The 20,287-nt window shown below is 47.5% G+C and overlaps 1 protein-coding gene across 1 annotated transcript in view; it reads right to left on the bottom strand.

Annotated features, from left to right (window-relative positions):
• FRMD4A (FERM domain containing 4A) overlaps nucleotides 1-19,401 on the bottom strand; it is a 273,747-nt gene extending 254,346 nt beyond the window's left edge. Inside the window, exon 1 of the mRNA XM_039519348.1 lies at nucleotides 19,022-19,401. Coding sequence (XP_039375282.1) covers nucleotides 19,022-19,195 — 174 coding nt within the window. The 5' untranslated portion in view covers nucleotides 19,196-19,401. The remainder of the gene's footprint in view (nucleotides 1-19,021) is intronic.
• Between the last annotated feature and the right edge of the window lie 886 nt (nucleotides 19,402-20,287).

Genomic DNA, 20,287 nt, shown 5'->3' with positions numbered 1-20,287 from the left:
TCTCCTAACAGTTGGGTGCTGTCTTTTGAATGTGAAGAGCGCTTCTGCACAAGTGCAGATGATTCATCCTAACATTTCGGATCTAGCCACAAATAAAATTAGGGAAGGATCTCACTAAAGACACTAATCAGCTTTACCTTTGTTCCTAGGCATCATCACATCACCACCCACTCCATGGAGTGCCTCTTCACTGCAGAAGAACATCAGATGGCTTCTTTCGCAGAGAGGAAAGCACATTTTCCTATGGATGTTGTCTTTTACAAGGCAAAAGAAACTGATGAGAGAACTCCCAGTTTGGAAGCATCTCGAACCATAGCATTCACCTAGAGATTAGTGCGCATTTATCTTTTGTGAAGAGGAAACCCACCAAGGGCCAAATCGTGCAATACTTACTCAGGCAAAATTCCCCACTGGGTTCAAAAACTTCCAGAATACTGTGCCCCATGCAAGAACATCACTGGGGACAGGCACAGTTTCTTTACCAGGAATGGGCTGCTGGGTGAAGCCACACTGATCTTTTTATTACAACTTATAAGACCAAGTTATGTGAATTTGAACAGTTGAAGTGAGTGGGTGTTCTGTCTGAGTATGGATTGCAGGATCTGGTCCTAGGTAGTCTACCTATCGGGGAGCTTGGAGTTGGTTTCTACCAATCATGGGGTTTAACAGTATTCCCCTTGGGGTTTAAGTGACTGTATTTCAGAACCCAGGGTGTTCGTCATTTTTGAGGTGGATGTTATTTCTCATTGGGATCATCCCATGTGGGCAGAAGCAAAGAGCAGGCATTGGACAGCCCAGGGATTGGGCAATGGAATTCAGAACCTTTAAATTCTGTCATGATTCCAAATTCATTCCAGGCTGGTGTCAACTGAAAGTTATTAGTATTTGCTGTCTGGTTGGTGACCCAAGCTGATGTTCTCACTTGACTTCCTACTGGTCAGGAGTTGACAGTGTAAGGCCTGGTCTACACTAGGACTTTAATTCGAATTTATCAGCGTTAATTCGAACTAACCGCTCAACCGTCCACACCAGGAAGCCATTTAATTCGAACTAGAGGGCTCTTTAGTTCGAATTTGGTACTCCACCCCGGCAGGTGGAGTAACGCTAAATTCGCACTTGCTAGCTCGAATTAGGCTTGGTGTGGATGCTAATCGAACTTAGCAGCTCCGGGAGCTATCCCACAGTGCACCACTCTGTTGACGCTCTGGACAGCAGTCCGAGCTTGGATTCTCTGGCCAGCCACACAGGAAATGACCCGCGAAAATTTGAATTCATTTTCCTGTCTGGGCGGTTTGAATCTGACGTTCTGGTTGCACATCGGGGCGAGCTCCGCAGCACCTGCAACGATGCAGAGCTCTCCAGCAGAGGAGTCCGGGCAATCCCAGACTAGAAAGAGGTCCCCAGCATGGACTGACCGGGAAGTCCAGGATCTGATCGCTGTGTGGGGCGAGGAGTCTGTGCTCTCGGAGCTGCGCTCCAACAAGCGGAACGCGAAGACCTTCGAGAAGGTCTCTAAAGCCATGAAAGACAAAGGATACAGCCGGGATGCGATGCAGTGCGCGTGAAAGTGAAGGACCTAAGACAAGGGTATCAAAAGTCAGAGCGGCAAGCGGACGCTCCGGAGCCCAGCCCCAGACATGCCGCTTCTACGAGGCACTGCATGCCATTCTAGGTGGGTCTGCCACCACTGCCCCACCAGTGACGGTGGACTCCGAGGACGGAATAGTGTACCGGGACAGTTCCCCTCCTGTTCGCCGATGGGGAAGATGAGGAAGGGTCTTTAGAGGACGGCGCAGGCGACATCGAACCCACTCCCGCTTTCCCTGACAGCCAGGATCTCTTCATCACCCTCACAGAAATCCCCTACCAACCGTCCCGCCCGTTAACCAGGACTCGGAATCAGGGAAGGATCAGGCGGTAAGTGCTACAAACAGGGAAACATTTATTTTTTAAGAAACAGGGATTTATATAAAAATAGAAATACTATATAAACATTTTTAAATATGAAACTAAACAAACAGCAGGTCTACACAAACAGCAATGGAGCAATAGTCCTCTGGGGATATTTCAAAAAGCTCTCAGAGAGCAGCTGGAAAAGCCTCAGCAAGAGGTGTCTTGGGAGAGGTGCTTTATTGGGTGCTCCGTTGAAGCACACTCTTCCGCGCCATGCCATCCTCAGGTAGAGGGGACCATCGCCTCACGAGCATGGCAGCGTAGGGTCCTGGTCTGTGCAGGGCTTCTATTAACATCCGCTCTCTCTGTGTGCGCCTGACACGCCTCAGGGTGATGTCGTTGTGGAAGTGCTGCATCTAATTAGTGGAATTAGTGTACTGTTACTATTGTGCATGGTAGACTTTTACTTTGCATAAGAATGACCTCGCTTAACAGAGTTTTACTTTGCATAAGAATGACCCTCGCTTAACAGAGTTTTACTTTGCATAAGAATGACCCTCGCTTAACAGCCACTTGTGGCAGGCCTCAGAGGAAAAGCATACAGGGTCTTTCCGTTCACTGGCGGGAGATGCCGCATAACGCTCATCTTTTCTGCTTTGCACATTGCCTCCAGCAGGAGAGCACAGCTAAGCACTAACTGATAAGCACTCTGTACTGTAAGGCTTACCAGGACTTTGTGCAAGAGGGATGCAGCTGTCTCTCTCGCTTGTGCGCTCTCCAGTGCAATGGCGCCGCCAATGAGAGCGTATTCCGAAATCTCGGACTAGTTCTGAGATCTCCTGAGACTTGGTTCCCTCTTTGGTCTTGTTCACTGAAACTGACTAGACTGTGTTTACTGTTGGCAAACATGTATGTGTTCAAGGAAATCACCTACTTTTTCACATCACACAGCTTCGGCTCCTTCCCGGACTGCCCGCCATCCCCTGCAGAGGCTGGCTCGGATTAGACGCAGAAAGAAAAAGACAAGGGACGACATGTTCCAGGAACTGATGGCCAGCTCCAGAGCGGAGGCGGCAGAGCAGAGACAGTCGTGGAGAGCCTGTGTCAGCAGCATCGCACACACCTGGAACGGGAGGATAGGTGGCGGCAGGAAGACCAGCAGGCGACTCAAACGCTGCTTGGTCTAATGAGGAGCAAGCGGACACGCTCCGGCGCCTTGTAGATGTTCTGCAAGACCGCAGTCAGGAGGAGAGAGCCCCTGCAGTGCATCTGCAACCGCCCTCCAACGCCAAGAAGTCCTGTCCCCCCCTCACCCAAAGTGACAAGACGGAGGGGCGGTAGGGGCCGTGAGAACTGTCCCTGCACCGCAGCACACCGATAATGTTAGAGACAACTGTCGCGCTGTAAATTTGTACAAGCTCTTTCTTTACAGCATCAACCAGTCCCAACTCCAAGTGCAAACCCCACACTGTGTCTTACATTATTAAAAGCGGTTTGGTGTTACTGACTGTTTCCGTCACGTTTCTGGTGTCAGAAGACTTTCTGTTGTTCTGTGGGGTAATTGTAATGTCACTGCATAGCCCACAGTGCCATGCTACAGACTTGGCTGCAGGGTCAACTGCAGGGCACACACAGACTGCAGTCACTAGGCACCAGGGACAGTCTGTGTGGTGTATGCTGCCCCGGTCTTTCCTTGAGGTGTATGCTTGTGCAGGGTCCTGGTGCCTGACATCCCGAATGTAAAGGCAGGCTTCCCTTCACATGCATTTGGACCGTAGTCACGATCCTCCCGGTGCCCCGAGCCCCAAAAATAGACCTCATCCAGGGGCAGATACTCACCCTTCCCCACACCCTCACCCTTCCAACGCCCAAACCCACAGCCGTCATGGTAACCCCTATCCAAGGACGGCACCCTCGCCTTCCTGCAAACCCACCCATCAGTGCACACCTTAACCAGCACAGAATGCTTCCATGTTTCAACGAATAAACAGAAATGAAAAGTCAACGAAAGATTTATTATTAATTACTAAAACATGTCCTTAGTTTTAAAACGTCCTTGGGAAGTGGGGAAAACTTGGTTTATGATCAGGCTCTCTTAAAATCAAGTGGACAGTCACAGGTTACCCTGCTCTGCGAGGAAACTCGCTTTCAAAGCCTCCCTGATGCATATCGCTTCCCGCTGGGATATTCTCTCAGCACGGGTGTCTGGCTGATCGTAAACAGCAGCCAGGCGATTTGCCTCAACCTCCCAAGCGGCCAAAAGGTCTCGCCCTTGCTCTCACAGAGATTGTGGAGCACACAGCAAGCAGCAATAACTACGGGATATTCTTTCGCTGATGTCCGAGCGAGTCAGTAAGGTCCGCCATCTCCTTGAGACGTCCGAAGCACACTCCACCACCATTCTGCACTTGCTCAGCCGGTAGTTGAAGAGTTCCTTTTCAGTGTCCAAGGCGCCTGTATAGGGCTTCATGAGCCAGGGCATTAGCGGGTAGGCCGGGTCCCCGAGGATCACTGTAGGCATCTGCACATCCCCAACCGTTATTTTGTGGTCCGGGAAGAAAGTGCCTGCCTGGAGCGTCTAAACAGACCAGAGTTCCTGAACACACGCGCGTCATGAACCTTGCCCGCCCACCCGACGTTGATGTTGGTAAAACGTCCCCTATGGTCCACCACAGCTTGCAGCACCATTGAAAAGTAGCCCTTTCGGTTAATGTACTCGCTGGCCTGGTGGGCTGGTGCCAGGATAGGGATGTGAGTCCCATCTATAGCCCCACCGCAGTTTGGGAATCCCATCGCGCGAAGCCATCTATGATGGCCTGGACATTTCCGACAGTCACTACCTTTGAGAGCAGTTGCTCAACGATTGCGTGGGCTACTTGAATGACAGCAATCCCCACGGTAGATTTGCCCACGCCAAAGTGGTTCGCTACTGACCGGTAGCTGTCTGGCGTGGCAAGTTTCCAGAGGGCTATGGCCACTCGCTTCTGCACAGTCAGGGCTGCTCGCATCCTTGTGTCCTGGCGCTTCAGGGCAGGGGACAGCAAGTCACACAGTTCAAGGAAAGTGTCCTACGCATCCTGAAGTTTCGCAGCCACTCTGTGTCATCCCAGACCTGCAGCACTATGCGGTCCCACCAGTCTGTGCTTGTTTCCGGCCCAGAATCGCTGTTCCACACCATGAACTTGACCCATTGCCACCATGATCTCCACTGCCCGGCGTACCCTGCTTTGTGAGAGGTCTGCGCCACTCTCCTCACCGTGCTGCCGGAGCCTCTTCGCCCGGTTTCTCAGCATCTGACTGTGGAAGAGGTGGGCGATAACGCGCAGGAGTTGACAACGGCCATAAGTGCAGCGATGATCGCAGCGGCTCCATGCTCGCAGTGCTGTGGCGTCCGCTGTAACCGACCAGAGAAGGGCGCGAACAGATTTCCGCCGCGCTTTCAAGGAAGAGAGGAGGGCGGGATTGACGGTTCAATGACGACACATTTTTCCCCCCAGCATGCATTGGGGTGAAATCCCACAATTCCAATGGGCAGCGGGGAGTGCGGGAACTGTGGGATAGCTTCCCACAGTGCACCGCTTCCAAAGTCGAAGCTGGCCCCGTGAATGTGGACTCAGAAGTTCGAATTTGTGTATTTAGTATGGATACACAAATTCGACTTATTAAGGTCGAATCCACAAATTCGACTTAAGTAGATTCGAAATAGTCCTGTAGTGTAGACAAGCCCTAAGAGATTACCGCCCCCCCACATACAAAGCCTGTACCAGCCACCTCTACTCCACAGGAAAGAATGGACCTGAAGGATCCTTTTACCCACAGAGGAGGTCCTTGCAAATCTAGGTTGTAACAGGGCACTGTGGAAGAAGCCAAACCATGCTTTGTTTCTTCTGTAGCTAAACCCTGCAAAGGGACTCAGTCTCCACACCTGACCATCTGATCCCTTTCCACCAGCACTTAAAAGGTACAGGTAGGACAATGTGGTTTTTGTTTTAGTTTTTGCTTCCCATGAGAGTTGGGCAATTTGTCACATGACTGTGTGAGTCCTGCAAGGCTGGGTGTGCAAGGAGTTAGTGAACACAGCCCTGCGGTCCTATGTGGTTCTTTATTGGCTCACTCAAGCTGGTGGTAAACCAGCTGGTGGTACAACTTACAGGATCAACTTCGACAAACTTGAGCCTCCAAATGGAGTCCCCCAAGGCAGTCCATTCTCCTCCACTTCCCCACTCCCTACTACTAGCAAGCCCTTAAGCCTCTGGTCCCATCCCAAAGCCTCCTGAAGGTAAGAGGGGTTGTGGGGGTTTGGGGGCCAGTGAGGGAGCCATCTGATGGGAGGGAGAGTCCCTTCTCTCTCAGCTGTGCAAACAACCTCCGCTCATATTCACCGAACTTCAGCAAGTGTGGGCTCTTCACCACATTGAAACTCGAACCCAAGGTTCAGTCCCAGCTGGTCTGGGGTGCAGCGTAACATTCCCCACATCTCTCTTGTGCTAGCTTTCCCTGGAACAAGCCACTATCCCCCCATGGAGAGGCTCAGCTGGATGGCAAGGGAGGCCAACAAGCCCCAGTCTGCGCATGCCAATTTGGCATCCTGTGCAGGACAATTAGCACTTGACTTTATTTGAATATTTCATGTTATTAAAGTTTCGTCTTCTTTCCTGCTGGTACCACTCTGCGGCCGCGTTATGGAGGAAGCAGACTGCAGTGGTGGTGGGGTCTTGCCAAACTGCTGACGACCTTGACAGCTCTAGAAAGGCAGGGAAAGTGATCAGGGAAACTGGGCCGTGAGGAGGAAATATCATACAGGGTGAACTTTCTTTTTAAAATGTCTAGTGAAAATACCTCAGGCCAGGAGCTTATTGAACACCTCTTGTATTGTCTCCAACCAAGCTGCGAACAGGCAGCCAGGTGCAGTCACCGCTCTTTCCCAGACTGGTTTTATTGCCCACTCAGATTAGTTTTCTGGCAAGGATGAATTTGTAACATGTTTGCTTTTTCTCCCCTCCCCTTCCCACCTCTAATGAGAAGGGGGGGGGGGGTGAAGCTTAAAAACCAGAAATGTCTTGAGTGCTTTATGAAACATGTGGGGATAATTATCCCTTTCTGGGATTCTAGTGTTTTAAGGAAAGCAGTTCAAATCTCATAAATGCTTAAATATGTAGCAGTAAAGGTCTGAGGAGTCTCAGGGGCGGGTAGAGAGTCTGCTGACTTGCTGGGCGAAAGCGCTGGGGAAAAAGCACTGTGAGCGCCTCATAGCTGGGAATTACATGAGCTGCCTCCCTCTGAAGTGCCTGACCCATTTACAATACTGCAGGAGACAGCTCCTCTAGGGCCTGATCCTGGGCACCTTCAATTCCCACTGATGTCAGCACCTGACAGGACTGGGCCCTGGCTGAAGATAGGTTTGTTCATAGAGCCATTGCACAAGGTCTAGGGGCCTGACTCTGATCCCTCTTACCCCGGAATCAGATACATTTAAATCACAAAACAAAAAGAACAAATATTGTAGCAATGTCATGATGCTGGCTGCCATCACGTTGTTCATTCCTTCATTCCCCGCCACCCCGGATTTGGCTTGTCTGTTTAGACTGTAAGTTTTCTGGGGTCAGGACTGTCCCTCATTCTGTGTTTGTGCTGTGCCTGGCACAATGGGACCCCATTCTCAATGGGACCCCTGCGCACTACTGTAATAAACACAGTAAGTAAGTGTTGCATAAGTGAAACTCACTAGTGGACAGCTTCCACCCTCACACCATTGCAAATCAGGAGTATCAATGGAGTTAAACTGGCATAAAACTCAGCATGAGAGCAGCATTAGGCTCATTGACTTCAGAGGAGTCACTCCTGATTTACATTGCTCTGAGAGATCTCAATTAGGCCCCTGATCTCTCTTCAGCTAGTTAAATGAGGAACTTATCTGGCTCTATTTTCTTGCTCACCCCACACTCCCACACCCCTAATCCCTTGTTTCCTCAGACCGCCTAGCTCCAGAGCTGACTAGATTAATGTGAAATGCTAATACACCAGACGAGAAAGGAAAGCAAAGAGCTGACTTGCTTGAATTCCACATTAATCTAGTCAGCTACGAAGCTTTAAATCAAGAGCCCCAAGTTTTACCAGTTTGAAATGATAGGTTTAACATTTCAGCCCTCTCCTTCCTCCCTGCCGCATGCGCCCTGGCTCATCTGGCTGTGTACAGCCGTATGGCAGGCCCAGGAAAGGCAGAACGCCTCATTGTGGTTACACATAATAAAATGTTTTCAGAGAGACTGGAATGCGAAATGACTAAGATGAGGATGGATCTTTCCCATATGCCTCCTGGGGGGTGAAATCCATGTTACCCACATATAGTGCCTGAATGCCTGGACGTCACGTGCAGGAATGCCAAGTCCCCATCTCCCTCAGGCTGAGGACAGGGAGTTGGGTGGAGACACAGCCTCACCATAGCTGGTTTCCAAGTCAAAAGCTGCAGTGATGGCTGCAGTCCCACTGCCACGTGTGGAGGGTGTTAGGGCCAATGCGATTGATGGGCTTGTGGGTCCAGCATCATCTCCTACGGGCCATCCCCAGTGGTCACGCCTCATTGTCCAGTGAACAGTCTGGCTGCTTTGCTCTTGCCTTCACACCGGGGCTTAAGTGGCTCACAGAGCTCTGTGTGAGCCTTCTACACATAGGTGCTGGAACTAGGGGTGCTGCCGCGCCCCCTGGCTTGAAGTGGTTTCTATTATATACAGGGTTTACAGTTTGGTTCAATGGTTCTCAGCAGAACCCCCACTATACAAATTGTTCCAGCGCCCCTGCTTCTACATCTGGATGAATGCCACCCAAAGCCCAGAAACCCTTGACTCTCACAGCACTCTGCTACATAGGCACCATCCCTTTCCTTTGCAGGTGGGGTAACTGGGTCACAGAGAGGTGGCGTGGCAAGAAAGGGCCTCCAAGCTCTTTGCCAGCGCCATGACACTCATTGTAAGAATTAACCTATTTGAACTAAAATCAACTACTTTGTACAAAGCGCCCGTGACATGCTAAGTCCCAGGCAGAAAACACACTGTAGGTGGATTCCTATCCTAAGCGGCTTACAATTTCAGTGCTGCACTTGACAGACAAATGAGGCTAAAACATGCACAAAGGAGTAATGGAGGATGAGGGTTACAGAGATAATATTTGGTTACTCAGTTCAGCACGTTCATTTAGGGGAGCTGCAGATTTTATTTTCTCTTGTCAAAGCAGAACCCATTCAGATGGTGTCGGTAGCGCCACAGAGGCAGCGTGCTTGTTAGGACATGCCTGTGAGGTACGTAAGTTTTACGCCCATTTCACAAATGGTCAACGGAGGCACAGAAGAGCCAAGTGACTTGCTCAGGAGTCCTGGCTCACGGAAGCTTTGAAAGACAGAAGCCACGAATCAGTCTTGTGGTCAAAGCACAGGACTGCACTTTCTCTCAACCCAGCTGCAGTCTGTTCTAAGACTACATACAGCAAGACAGATTTCAGCCTGCATGCACAAAGGGATCCCTGTCTCCAGCGTGAAACTTTCTCTGCTAGTAAACACTGTTAGGTGATGAGTAGAGCTCTTGGTTTTATCAGCTGAGAGCTTTGCGGAATAAAGGAAAAGTCTGGGTTTATTATCATAGAATATCAGGGCTGGAAGGGACCTCAGGAGGTCATCTAGTCCAACCCCTTGCACAAAGCAGGACAAATCCTCAAACAGTTTTTTTTTAATACCCCAGTTCCCTAAATGGCCCCCTCAAGGATTGACCTCATAACCCTGGGTTTAGCAGGCCAATGCTCAAACCACTGAGCTATCCCTCCTCCCTTTATTTTTATTACTGAAGCCTTTCAAATGGATCTAGAAGTCTATGGGCTGGCTCAGGGCAGGCCATTCAGGAGTCACTGTAGCTTCTTACAAGCTGTGTCAAGCATTTTCATGTACAAGGGTGTGCTGAGACTTAGGGCTCAATCCTGCCCCACACATGTCAATGGGAGTTTTGCCTTTGACTTCAATGGGAGCAGGATCTGGGGTCTGGAGTCACCAAAACCACAGAACTCTACAGAAATCACTGGAGCCTGCCTGCAGAAATTCTTCCGCCTAGCTCACGTTGCCTTTATCCTCCTCCCGCAGCATCCCAAGAGGACTCTTCTTCCCTGCTAATCCCCCCACCCCTTGAACTCCTTCCCCACCCCCATCTTACTTCTTTTTCTCTATTTTTGTTTTTACAACCTGTCTTCCTCTCCTTCCCCTCCTCTGGATTTCCTTCAGCCTCCCTTTGCTCTTTCCCAGCCTGCCAACCAGACAAAGGGCCAAACTCAGCCCTGTGCAACGCCTTCCTTTTCAAAGGGCATTGAAGTTCGCTCACACAAGGTTAGCGTCCGACCCTTGGAGTCTTACAGGCTATAGCCTGGGTCCTTCCCCATGTGTCCATATGTAGACAGACCTGGATTAAGGAAAAGTGAGGTCTAGTATATAGGGTATTAGACAAAATACCAAGACCTTGTTTTTATTCCTGGCTCTGCCACTGACTCACTCTGTGGCTTTGGGCAAGTCACGTCACCTTTTTGTGCCTCAGTTTCCCCAGCAGTAAAATAAAGATGATGGTAATCTCCTTTGTAAAGTGCTTTGCGATCTAGGGACAAAAAGTCCTGTATAAATGCTAATGCTACTGCTATATACCGTCTGTGAGCAACTAAATGTCTGCAAGGTTTGATAGCACAGCTCCACCCAAAACTGCTCTCTGTCCAATCTCCAGCTTCAGACATGCTAAGAACAGTCGGTTGGATTTTAAACAGACTGTAACCCAAACAGACTGTTACTAACATTATCCCCCTGTCTGCTGAACATTCTGACACTGCACAGACATGGCGAGGAAACTAAAAAAATTGCCTATGGACTCTGAGATTGAATAAATAGTGAAGGAACTTTGAGAGGTAAATGTATATGCTGGAGTGGTTTAGAACTGTATTTACCAAAATCCCGTTTAATTGCTGGTCAACCCCCCCCTCCCTTGATTTGTGACTATTTCCAGAAATAAATGCACTGTGTTTATTTCAGTATGGTTCACGGGGGTCACATTAGCGATTCATGGTATTCAGACAGCTTCTGGGCATTTGTGAAAATGCCCCAGATCCCGACAGTTCCATGAATTCTAGCACAAGCAAATGTTTGTCTCAAAGCTCTGGAAGTACATTATTTGCTGTTTTCCTTTTTAAATGCGTTTCTGCCATCCAATCTGGGAGCTTACCATGTAATTTAGGTGACCAGTTACAGGATATGAACACAACATAGCAAACAGTAGAAGTGAACAGTTTTGCAAACAACGCATCGGCAAAGAAGTTATTTCATAGATTCGTAGGATTGGAAGGGACTCGAGAGGTCATCTAGGAGCCCAGTCTCCTGCAAACTATTGTCCAAATGATCCAGACAAGTGCGTTCCAGCAATTGGCTCCCAAACTGATTCCAGGTGGAAAAAAGGACCTGAAGTCTATGATTTCAAGGATGGCCTCTGAATTCGGGTGCCTTTCATTTGGAGGTGCCTATCTTCCCAATGAGCACCCATGGGACCACTCAAAGTCAATTGGTGCTGCAGGTGCTCAGCACCGCCGCTTACTGGTCCAGATTCGACACACAAAATCAGAGGGCACTTCCAATAATTTCACCCTAAATTTGTAACACATATTACACGTAACAAACAGCCTGAACCACTCCAGCCACATTTGCTTGCTAGTTTAGTTCCAGCTTTAAAGCTAGAGACTGAAATATCTAATGGAAAGGTGCAATTTCTAGCTCAGGCCATAGTGCCCAGCATAACTCTGTAGAAATGCTGCTATTCCATCTGAGCTCTGCTAATTCATTGCTGCTATTATAAACACAAGGCTGATGGTATTTCATTTGCTTTCTCAGATCTCACACCAATTGTTGAAAATAAAGGCGGCTGCATTGATTATATTGAGGCCTGCAGTGTCTTTGCTTTGGGCAAACCCATCAAGCTGGCCTTGGCTAGCGTTCCTGTGTCAATCTTGGAACGATGCCCTTCAGCATAGTGTCAGCTGCAATTCAGCATACACGGGCTTAGCAGAGAATAGTACGAGGGGTTGCATTTCGTGGCTGTGCAGACAATATTTAGATGTGGCTTAAGAAGGAAAAAAAAACAAACCTGAAGATTATTTGGCCAAGACCCACAAATTATTTTCAGGGTTTGTGTGGTGGAAACGGCACCGTAACCTCTAAGAAAAAAGGAACAAGCAAACAAAAAAAAAAACTTGCCCTGACCCATCAGTCGAGAACAAAACCAGAGCAAATGCACATCGGTGTTTGCAGGCAAGACTGCCCAAACATTTGGCTATTGCATGCACAGTGCATAGAGTTAGACAGAGAAATACCAGTTGGATTGTTGCATTGCTACACACACACACACACATTTTTATTCATCCTTGGCCTTAGGAATCAGATGGTAACGCAGTTCACTCACTGTTAGATTCAAACCGTGATCTAGAGGTGAAAGATCTACTCTATTGCCAGTCCCCTGAGCCATTCAGTCCCCATAGAACCACATCCTCTGAACAAACAGAAAATCCCCCCATAATGTTTTCCTTCCCATCCGATGAGTTGTAGCTCTGACACTGGATAGGAGGCTCCGTGGAGCAATGGATCCTTCAGCTCCATGCACAGCCTGCCCCAGTCCTGCATGCAGCCATGGAAGAGATGCCCAGAGCCCATAGCTCCATTTCACGAAAGGGTCTGCATCACACACAGCTCTTGGAGACTCTACACTCCCCTTACCTTGCACAGTGGAGCTGCATTGCTTCTGCTGTGGCAGGGGCAGCATGAAACCCCATAGTGCACTACCAGTGTTCCTAGGGCAATAAGGAGAAAAGAACTCTGCTCTTTTCCAAATTCCCCTGGATGTGCTGCCGAGATGGGGCATTTCTAAGCCTACCCCCAACTCCGGCAGAACAATTTGGAAATATTCTTACATATCCCCATGTAGGACTTTCCCCTCACTCCTGAGCACCCCACATGGACACAAGGAGTGCCATGCCAGGGAAGAACAATGGTCCTTTGAATCCAGTATCCTGACTCCAGCAGCAGCTAATGCTGGATACTTCAGAAGAAGAGGTAGGAACTCCAGCCTCAGAACATAAGAACGGCCCTACTGGGTCAGACCAAGGGACCATCTAGCCCAGTATCCTGTCTTCTGACAGTGGCCAGTGACAGGTGCCCCAGAGGGAATGAACAGAACAGGTAATCATCAAGTGATCCATCCCACATCGCTCATTCCCAGCTTCAGGTAAACAGAGGCTAGGTACACCATTCCTGCCCATCCTGGCTAGTAGCCATTGATGGACCTATCCTCCATGAATTTATCGAGTTCTTTTCTGAACACTGTTATGGTCTTGGACTTCACAACATCCTCTGGCAAGGAGTTCCACAGGTTGACTGTGCGTTGTGTGAAGAAATACTTCCTTTTATTTGTTTTAAACCTGCTGTCTATTAATTTCATTTGGTGACCCCTAGTTCTTGTGTTATAAGAAGTAGTAAACAACACTTTCTTATCTACTTTCTCTACACTAGTCATGATTTTATAGACCTCAATCATATCTCCCCTTAGCAGTCTCTTTTCCAAGCTGAAAGGTGCCAGTCTTATTAATCTCTCCTCATATGGAAGCTGTTCCATACCCCTAATCATTTTTGTTGCCCTTTTCTGAACCTTTTCCAATTCCAATACATCTTTTTTGAGATGGGGTGACCACATCTGCACACAGTATTCAAGATGTGGGCATAGCATGGATTTATTTAGAGGCAACATGATATTTTCTATCCTATTATCTATCCCTTTCTTAATTATTCCCAGAATTCTGTTTGCTTTTTTTGACTGCCGCTGCATATTGAGTGGACGTTTTCAGAGAACTATCCACAATGACTCCAAGATCTCTTTATTGAGTGGTAACACCTAATTTAGACCCTGTCATTTTATATGTATAATTGGGATTATGCTGTCCAATATGCATTACTTTGCATTTATCAACATTAAATTTCATCTGCTATTTTGTTGCCCAGTCACCCAGTTTTGAGAGATCCTTTTGTAGTGCTTCGCAGTCTGCCTGGGTGTTAACTATCTTTAGTAATTTTGTATCATCTGCAAATTTTGCCACCTCACTGTTTACCCCTTTTTCCAGATCATTTATGAATATGTTGAATAGGACTGGTCCCAGAACAGACCCCTGGGGGACACTACTATTTACCCTTTCCACTCTGAAACCTACCCTTTGTTTCCTATCTTTTAACCAGTTACCAATCCATGAAAGCACCTTCCCTCTTATCCCGTGGCAGAGAGCCTTTGATGAAGGACCTTGTCAAAAACTTTCTGAAAATCTAAGTACACTATATCCACTGGATCCCCTTGATCCACATGCTTGTTGACCCCCTCAAAGAATTCTAGTAGATTGGTGAGGCATGATTTCCCTTTACTAAAACCATGTTGACTCTTCCTCAACAAATTATGTTCATCTATATGCCTGACAATATCGTTCTTTAGTATAGTTTCAACCAGAAGTCAGTCTTACAGGCCTGTAATTACCGGGATCACCTCTGGAGCCCTTTTTAAAAATTGGCATCACATTAGCTATCCTCCAGTCATCTGGTACAGAAACTGATTTAAATGATAGGTTACAGACTACAGTTAGTAGTTCTGCAATTTCACATTTGAGTTCCTTCAGAACTCTTGGGTGAATACCATCTGGTCCTGGTGACTTATCACTGTTTAATTTATCAATTTGTTCCAAAACCTCCTCTAATGAATCTGGGACAGTTCCTCAGATCTGTCACCTAAAAAGAATGGCTTGGGTTTGGGAATCTCCCTAATGCATTCACTGTGCCATATTAGATAATGGAGGGTGATTTCTTTCAAAGCCCTCAGTAAAACTCTCCTCTTCTCATAATATCTTTAAAAACCTGGACAGTGGGTAGCAGCTGGTTGTGCTCTGACCACAGTTTATTGTGTTGACCATAATCACCTCATGGTTTGCTTCCTGGTCCACTGTCTCTTGTCTTAGACATAGATAGTAAGCTCTGTGGGACAGGGACTGTCTTTTTCTGTGCTTGGACAGTGCAATCACTCTTCATGCTACTATAATTCAAATAATTCATTTCTTCCTGACCTCAGCTGGTATTCACCTTATGCCCTGCAGCATGAAGACTGATAGACCTCAGGACTGGGGCCTGCAGTTTGAAGTGGCCCTAGTGTAGCAGTGATCCATGGAGCAGCAAGCAGGATGCCGCACAGATGGCTGCTCCTTGCTGCTGGGTCAGGATACAGGGAGAAGAACCATTTGGGCCCAGGCAGTGGCTGGGAGGAACAAGACGGATTCCTTTCACGGAGCTGGGTGGTAGCATTCTGGAGGCATTAATCCCACTCTAACCTTATTTCATCCTGATAGTCCTTTATGGCTTTTATAAATGATCTGTAGATGCCACATCTGTTGTAGCCACCATCAGCATAAAGAGCTAGATGGGTGCAGTGAGTGCAGGCATTAGCCCTTCACCCTCCGGAGAGCACAGCTCACCAGTGAAATAGTTTAGGTGGTTTCCCACCAGTACCTCTCAAAGCCACCCACATACAGTAATACTGCACCATTGGCACGCTGTAGCCAGGAGACAGCTGCTACTTGAATGGATTGGGCTGCAGATCAGGAGTGTGTGGGGGCCACGGTGCACTGACAGAGCCATATCTGGAAACTTAGGGTATGTCTACACTACAAAATAACACTTGCGGCTGTGCTGGTTCAGCTAACTCCAGTTTGTGGGGCTGGGGCTGTGGGGCAGTTTCATTGTTGTGTAAACCTCCAGGCTGGCTCTGGGACCCTCACAACCCGCAACACCTACCTAAGCGTAGCCCGGTGCGCTCAATCTGCGAATGCCCTAGACATTGAAATCTAGCCCCCAGAAATCACGCACATATTTTCCTTCTCCTCTTCCGTTCCCACCCACTCTCCAAAACATGAGTGACTCAAGCAGGAAATGCTTCAAACTCTGGCACCCTCAAGCCAATCTCATGATAGGTGAACTGGTAAGTCTCCCACAGCAAGTGCAGTGGTGCCTCTGGGTTATTAGCTCTGCTTTGTAACAAAAGGAAGGGAGATTTGAGTGCTGGGCAGAATGTTGTCCCTAATTTGCACAGAGCTGTATAATCCTCCTTTTTTAAGGACAGTTTAGTCCTGGGAAGAGGCAGAGATCCCGTGGCTGGTGTGCACAATGCTTTCAAGATGAACTACCAGCAGGGAATTAATATTCTCCAGGCTGACAAAACTAGGGTAATTGAGGCATTATTTAGATCAGCTCAATAACAAGCAGCTGGAAAAGTCTCAGTCTCAAAGTAGGAAATGATTATGCAGGGAGGCTCTCTGGCTAGTCACAATGTTATTAAAATATCATGTCAATGTTTAGAGATGGTCGGATACCGGGGAAAATTATTCATAGAATACATAAAAGCACCGTGTTATGTGTCAGTAAAGGTCAGTCTGTTGTAATACAGCTTAACAGAAAACCTAAGAAGCAAGACAATCAGTATTACACACCCTCTCCTCCTCCACCCAGGGGAACTCATCTACCACCAGCACAACCACAGAGAACACCCCACAACCGTAACTCTGGCCAAGGATGGATGCATGCCTTTCAGCACCTCTTCCCCCCAGATTCCAATATTCTCCTCAACTGAAATGCACCGGATTTGACTCCCACAAACTTCTTGGAATCTACACACACTCAGGTTTAGGGAAGATCAAGTGGTTTTGTAGCCATTTTACAGATGGGGAAATCGAGGCACTAATGTGCAGAGCCTTTCCCAAAGTGAAGCGACTTTCCCAAGGCTACAGAATGTGTCATTACCAGGATTGGGATTGGCCGTGAGGCCTGTTTCCTAAAATCACACATTTATCTGTACTGTACTTGAACCCTTGATTGTGAAACTAGGCTAGAAATCCCATGAGAACAGACTATTTCACAAGATTTATGGTACTTTCAGTTCCAGAAATCTTGAGGGCCCAATTCTGTGAAATGCTGAGCTCCCTCAAGCTCCCCCTTAAAGTCAGTGGAGTTGAGGATGCTCAGCACCTCACCAAATTTACCTCCCCTGGTGCAGTCTCTCTGTCAGCATTTTGGCACTTCTGCTTCCGTTCCTTTCTCCAACCAGGCGGTGCAGAAGAGCTTGAAAGTAAGATGTGGTCGAGAGCAACAAAATAAGGAGGTGTGGATTGTATTGAAGCTCTGGAAAGGTTCCCAGGTTCAGTCTGAAGAATGGGCAAAGGTCCAGGCCGGTTCTAAATCTATCCAGACCTGGACAGTCATTCCTAATCAATGTCGGTTTTTAGAACGCAGGCACCAATGTTTGGCCATGTGATTTCTCTGGCTGTTCTGATGAATGAATAGGGTCCCTGCAATCACTGTACAGTATAGTTACTGCGTGTGCACATTGTAGAAAAAGCAATTTAGTTGAACATGGTGAGCCAGGTTCACCTCTGACTGCAGGGCAAATCCTGCAGTAAAACCATTGACTTCAAAGGAGTTACACCAGGGTTAGATTGGTGGCTTGGATTAAGGACCCATGCATGGGGCATAAAGGAGCCAGTATAGCTGAGTCAGCATGAGGGGGAACAGCTGGTAAAGGCCAGCGGCTAATTACTAGCAACTCCCCACCTCCAGGGCTAGGGGTAAGCAAGAAGGGAACTTGCACAATTCCTTCCCTGTGTTGCCTCTGGGGTCCTGCAGCCACATTCTACCCCATACACAGAGCATGTGTCAGACTCCATTCTAGAACTGGGGATTTACACTGGTATAAGGGAGACCAGAATGCAGCCAGAGTGTTTGGCTTTATTCACATGGAGCATGCATCAGTTCATTGCAATAACGTCCATGCAGCTTTCAGAAGCGGTCTCTGACACAAATACAACCAGCAACTACCTGGAGGAGGGGGTAAGAAGGACTGGGGATTCATTTAGTTATGACTATTCATTGATACCTTCCAGGGCAAATTGATATTTTAAAAAACCAGCTGCCTGTGCCTGCTGAATTCCAAACAATATGCAAATCCGTTGATAAAGTTAGGGGAACCAAAGCATTCAAGATTGTTCATAGTGGGAATGAACCAAAGGTTGCTGAAACCCATGGAAAGAATTCCAGTGATTTCAATGGGCTTTAAATCAGATCCATTACGCACAACTATGCTGAACATGGTGACTTCCAAGGAGCAGAGAAGGCACATACTAAGCAAACTAGTTTAGCAAAAAATGCCTTTTCCAAACACAGGTGTGGATCTGTCAAACCAAGCTCTGATGTTATCTCAGTTATTCAGTCCAAACTGTGACCATCCTAAATGTCCTGACTCAGCTGGTTAGCATTTCCCTTCATTAAGGAGTACAACCTTGCAAAATTGTCAGGAACATTCACTAGCTCAGGCACAAAATCTATTTGCCCACCCTTACCATAACGATGAGAAAATACTCAAACGGTATTTTACACACCAATCCAATTAAAACCACTATTATTTCAGAGTTTTGTAAGGCTGGATTAGTATATAGGACTTCCACCGTTTAGTATTGTTACATTTTAAAGCCCACTTTTAATCATTTTCTGCATGCAAATTATAGCTCTTCAGGGCTAGATTCAGCAGCCTTACTCATGCTGAGTGGCACCCTACTCCTTGTGGAGCCAGTGGGAATACTCAAGGAGTAAGGTGCTACTCAGCACGAGTAATGGTGGCAGAGTCCAGCCCCTGGTGAATAGAGAAAGTTTCACAGGGAGAATTTATGCACTAGAGTGCAGTCCTGTGATCCCTACTCCCGGTCAGAATTTGCCTCCCTTACGTATACAATAGGGTATCTTAGGGCTCGCAGAACCTGGCCCTCAGTTTTGACTCAGGCAGAACTCCCCTGGATCGCAAACTGTTTTTGTCTGTCCCCACATCTCTTCCTATTTCTGCTGAGTAACCTCAATTCCCATTGACTTTAATGGGGAGCTCCCAGTGTTCAGCATTCTGCAGGACTGGGTCTCATCTGACTCAAGTGGGAATTTTCCCAAGCAGGGACTGAATCAAGGCCTCGAGATTTGGCCCAGGGTTTTAAAACCATTGCTCCCTACCTGGTAAACCGCTCTGGAAATGCACCATGGCTTCAGCATCAGCTGCAGGACCCGCAGATTTCCAAACCGGCACGTCCTCAGAGCCCGGGAAGTCAAATTCCACACCAGGCTGTCCCAACTGTAGAGCAGATCCTCAAAGCCAAAGAGTACGGCAGCCATGCCAGCTAGTTTCATGAAAGACACAGCACCCCCTATCAAAGGCAGTTAGCTAATTCCTAGACTCCTTATGAAATGCAAGGTTCAAGTGTCACAACGATTTCCATCAAAGGAGAAACAGCTGCAGCCAAAATAAGCCGGTTGGGATGTTTCTGTCCCCTCCTTAAGGAAATTATTTCTTTCAGAGATCCATATGTATCTTCTCAAATCAAATTCCGCTGCCCCCAGGAATCACTAGAGACAAGGTAAAAATATCCGTCCCGGGGTAGGCAGGGAATCAGACATCCCTCGCAAAGGGCTTCTTGGTTACTTTGCATCTCACTTCCCAGCTCTCTGCAGTGGAACCAAGAAACATACTTAGATCCAAAGTCATCACTTAGCTTTCAAAGTGCTGGGATTCCATCCAGGGCAAAAAAAAAAAAAAAAGCAGCTCTCACTCCTCTCTGCCAACATTCCCAAGACATTCCGGTTTTAGGCTTAACTCTTTCAAATGCTACAAAAAACAGCCGAGAGGATGGCTTTGCAACATGCAAAATCTTATCCTTTATTTTAACACACTGAATAACCACTGAATATCTGCACCAGAGTCTTTTTACTACAGTGCTGGAGTCTTTATGGTTTTGAGACACATAATGATACTCAGCACTTATATAACACATATATCATAGTCATTAGTTGAGGGCTTGTGACTCCATTAGAAAAGTTGCATGGGTTAAACCAAACTGATTTCAAATCAGTCTTGTCAAATTTGTGTAAACCCTTAATGTAGACATATTTAACCCAGTTTGAGAGAGGATTAGCCTGGGTCCATGTATTACCTGTTTAAGCGAGGGTGAAACTGACTTAAGTGCATTTACATTAGGGGTCTGCACTGGTTTAACTAACTCAGTTTAAAATCCAGTTAATTCAACTGGTGCACCTAATCTAGAACCAGTCTAACTAAACCTCCTAACACCTGTGGGAGGTAGATAGGTAAGTATTAATATCCACATTTTACAGATAGGGACGCTAAGGCAGAGTTAAAGTGTCTTGCCCAAGGCTACACAGCAAACCGGGGCAAAGCTAGGATTAGACCTCAGGCCACTTGCCTCTCTCTCCATGCTGCTTTCA

This window comes from Mauremys reevesii, linkage group 1, assembly GCF_016161935.1.
Source record: "Mauremys reevesii isolate NIE-2019 linkage group 1, ASM1616193v1, whole genome shotgun sequence".
NCBI lineage: Eukaryota > Metazoa > Chordata > Testudines > Geoemydidae > Mauremys > Mauremys reevesii.
Note: the sequence above shows the minus strand (reverse complement) of the source record. Positions and strands in the feature narration are given on the sequence as shown.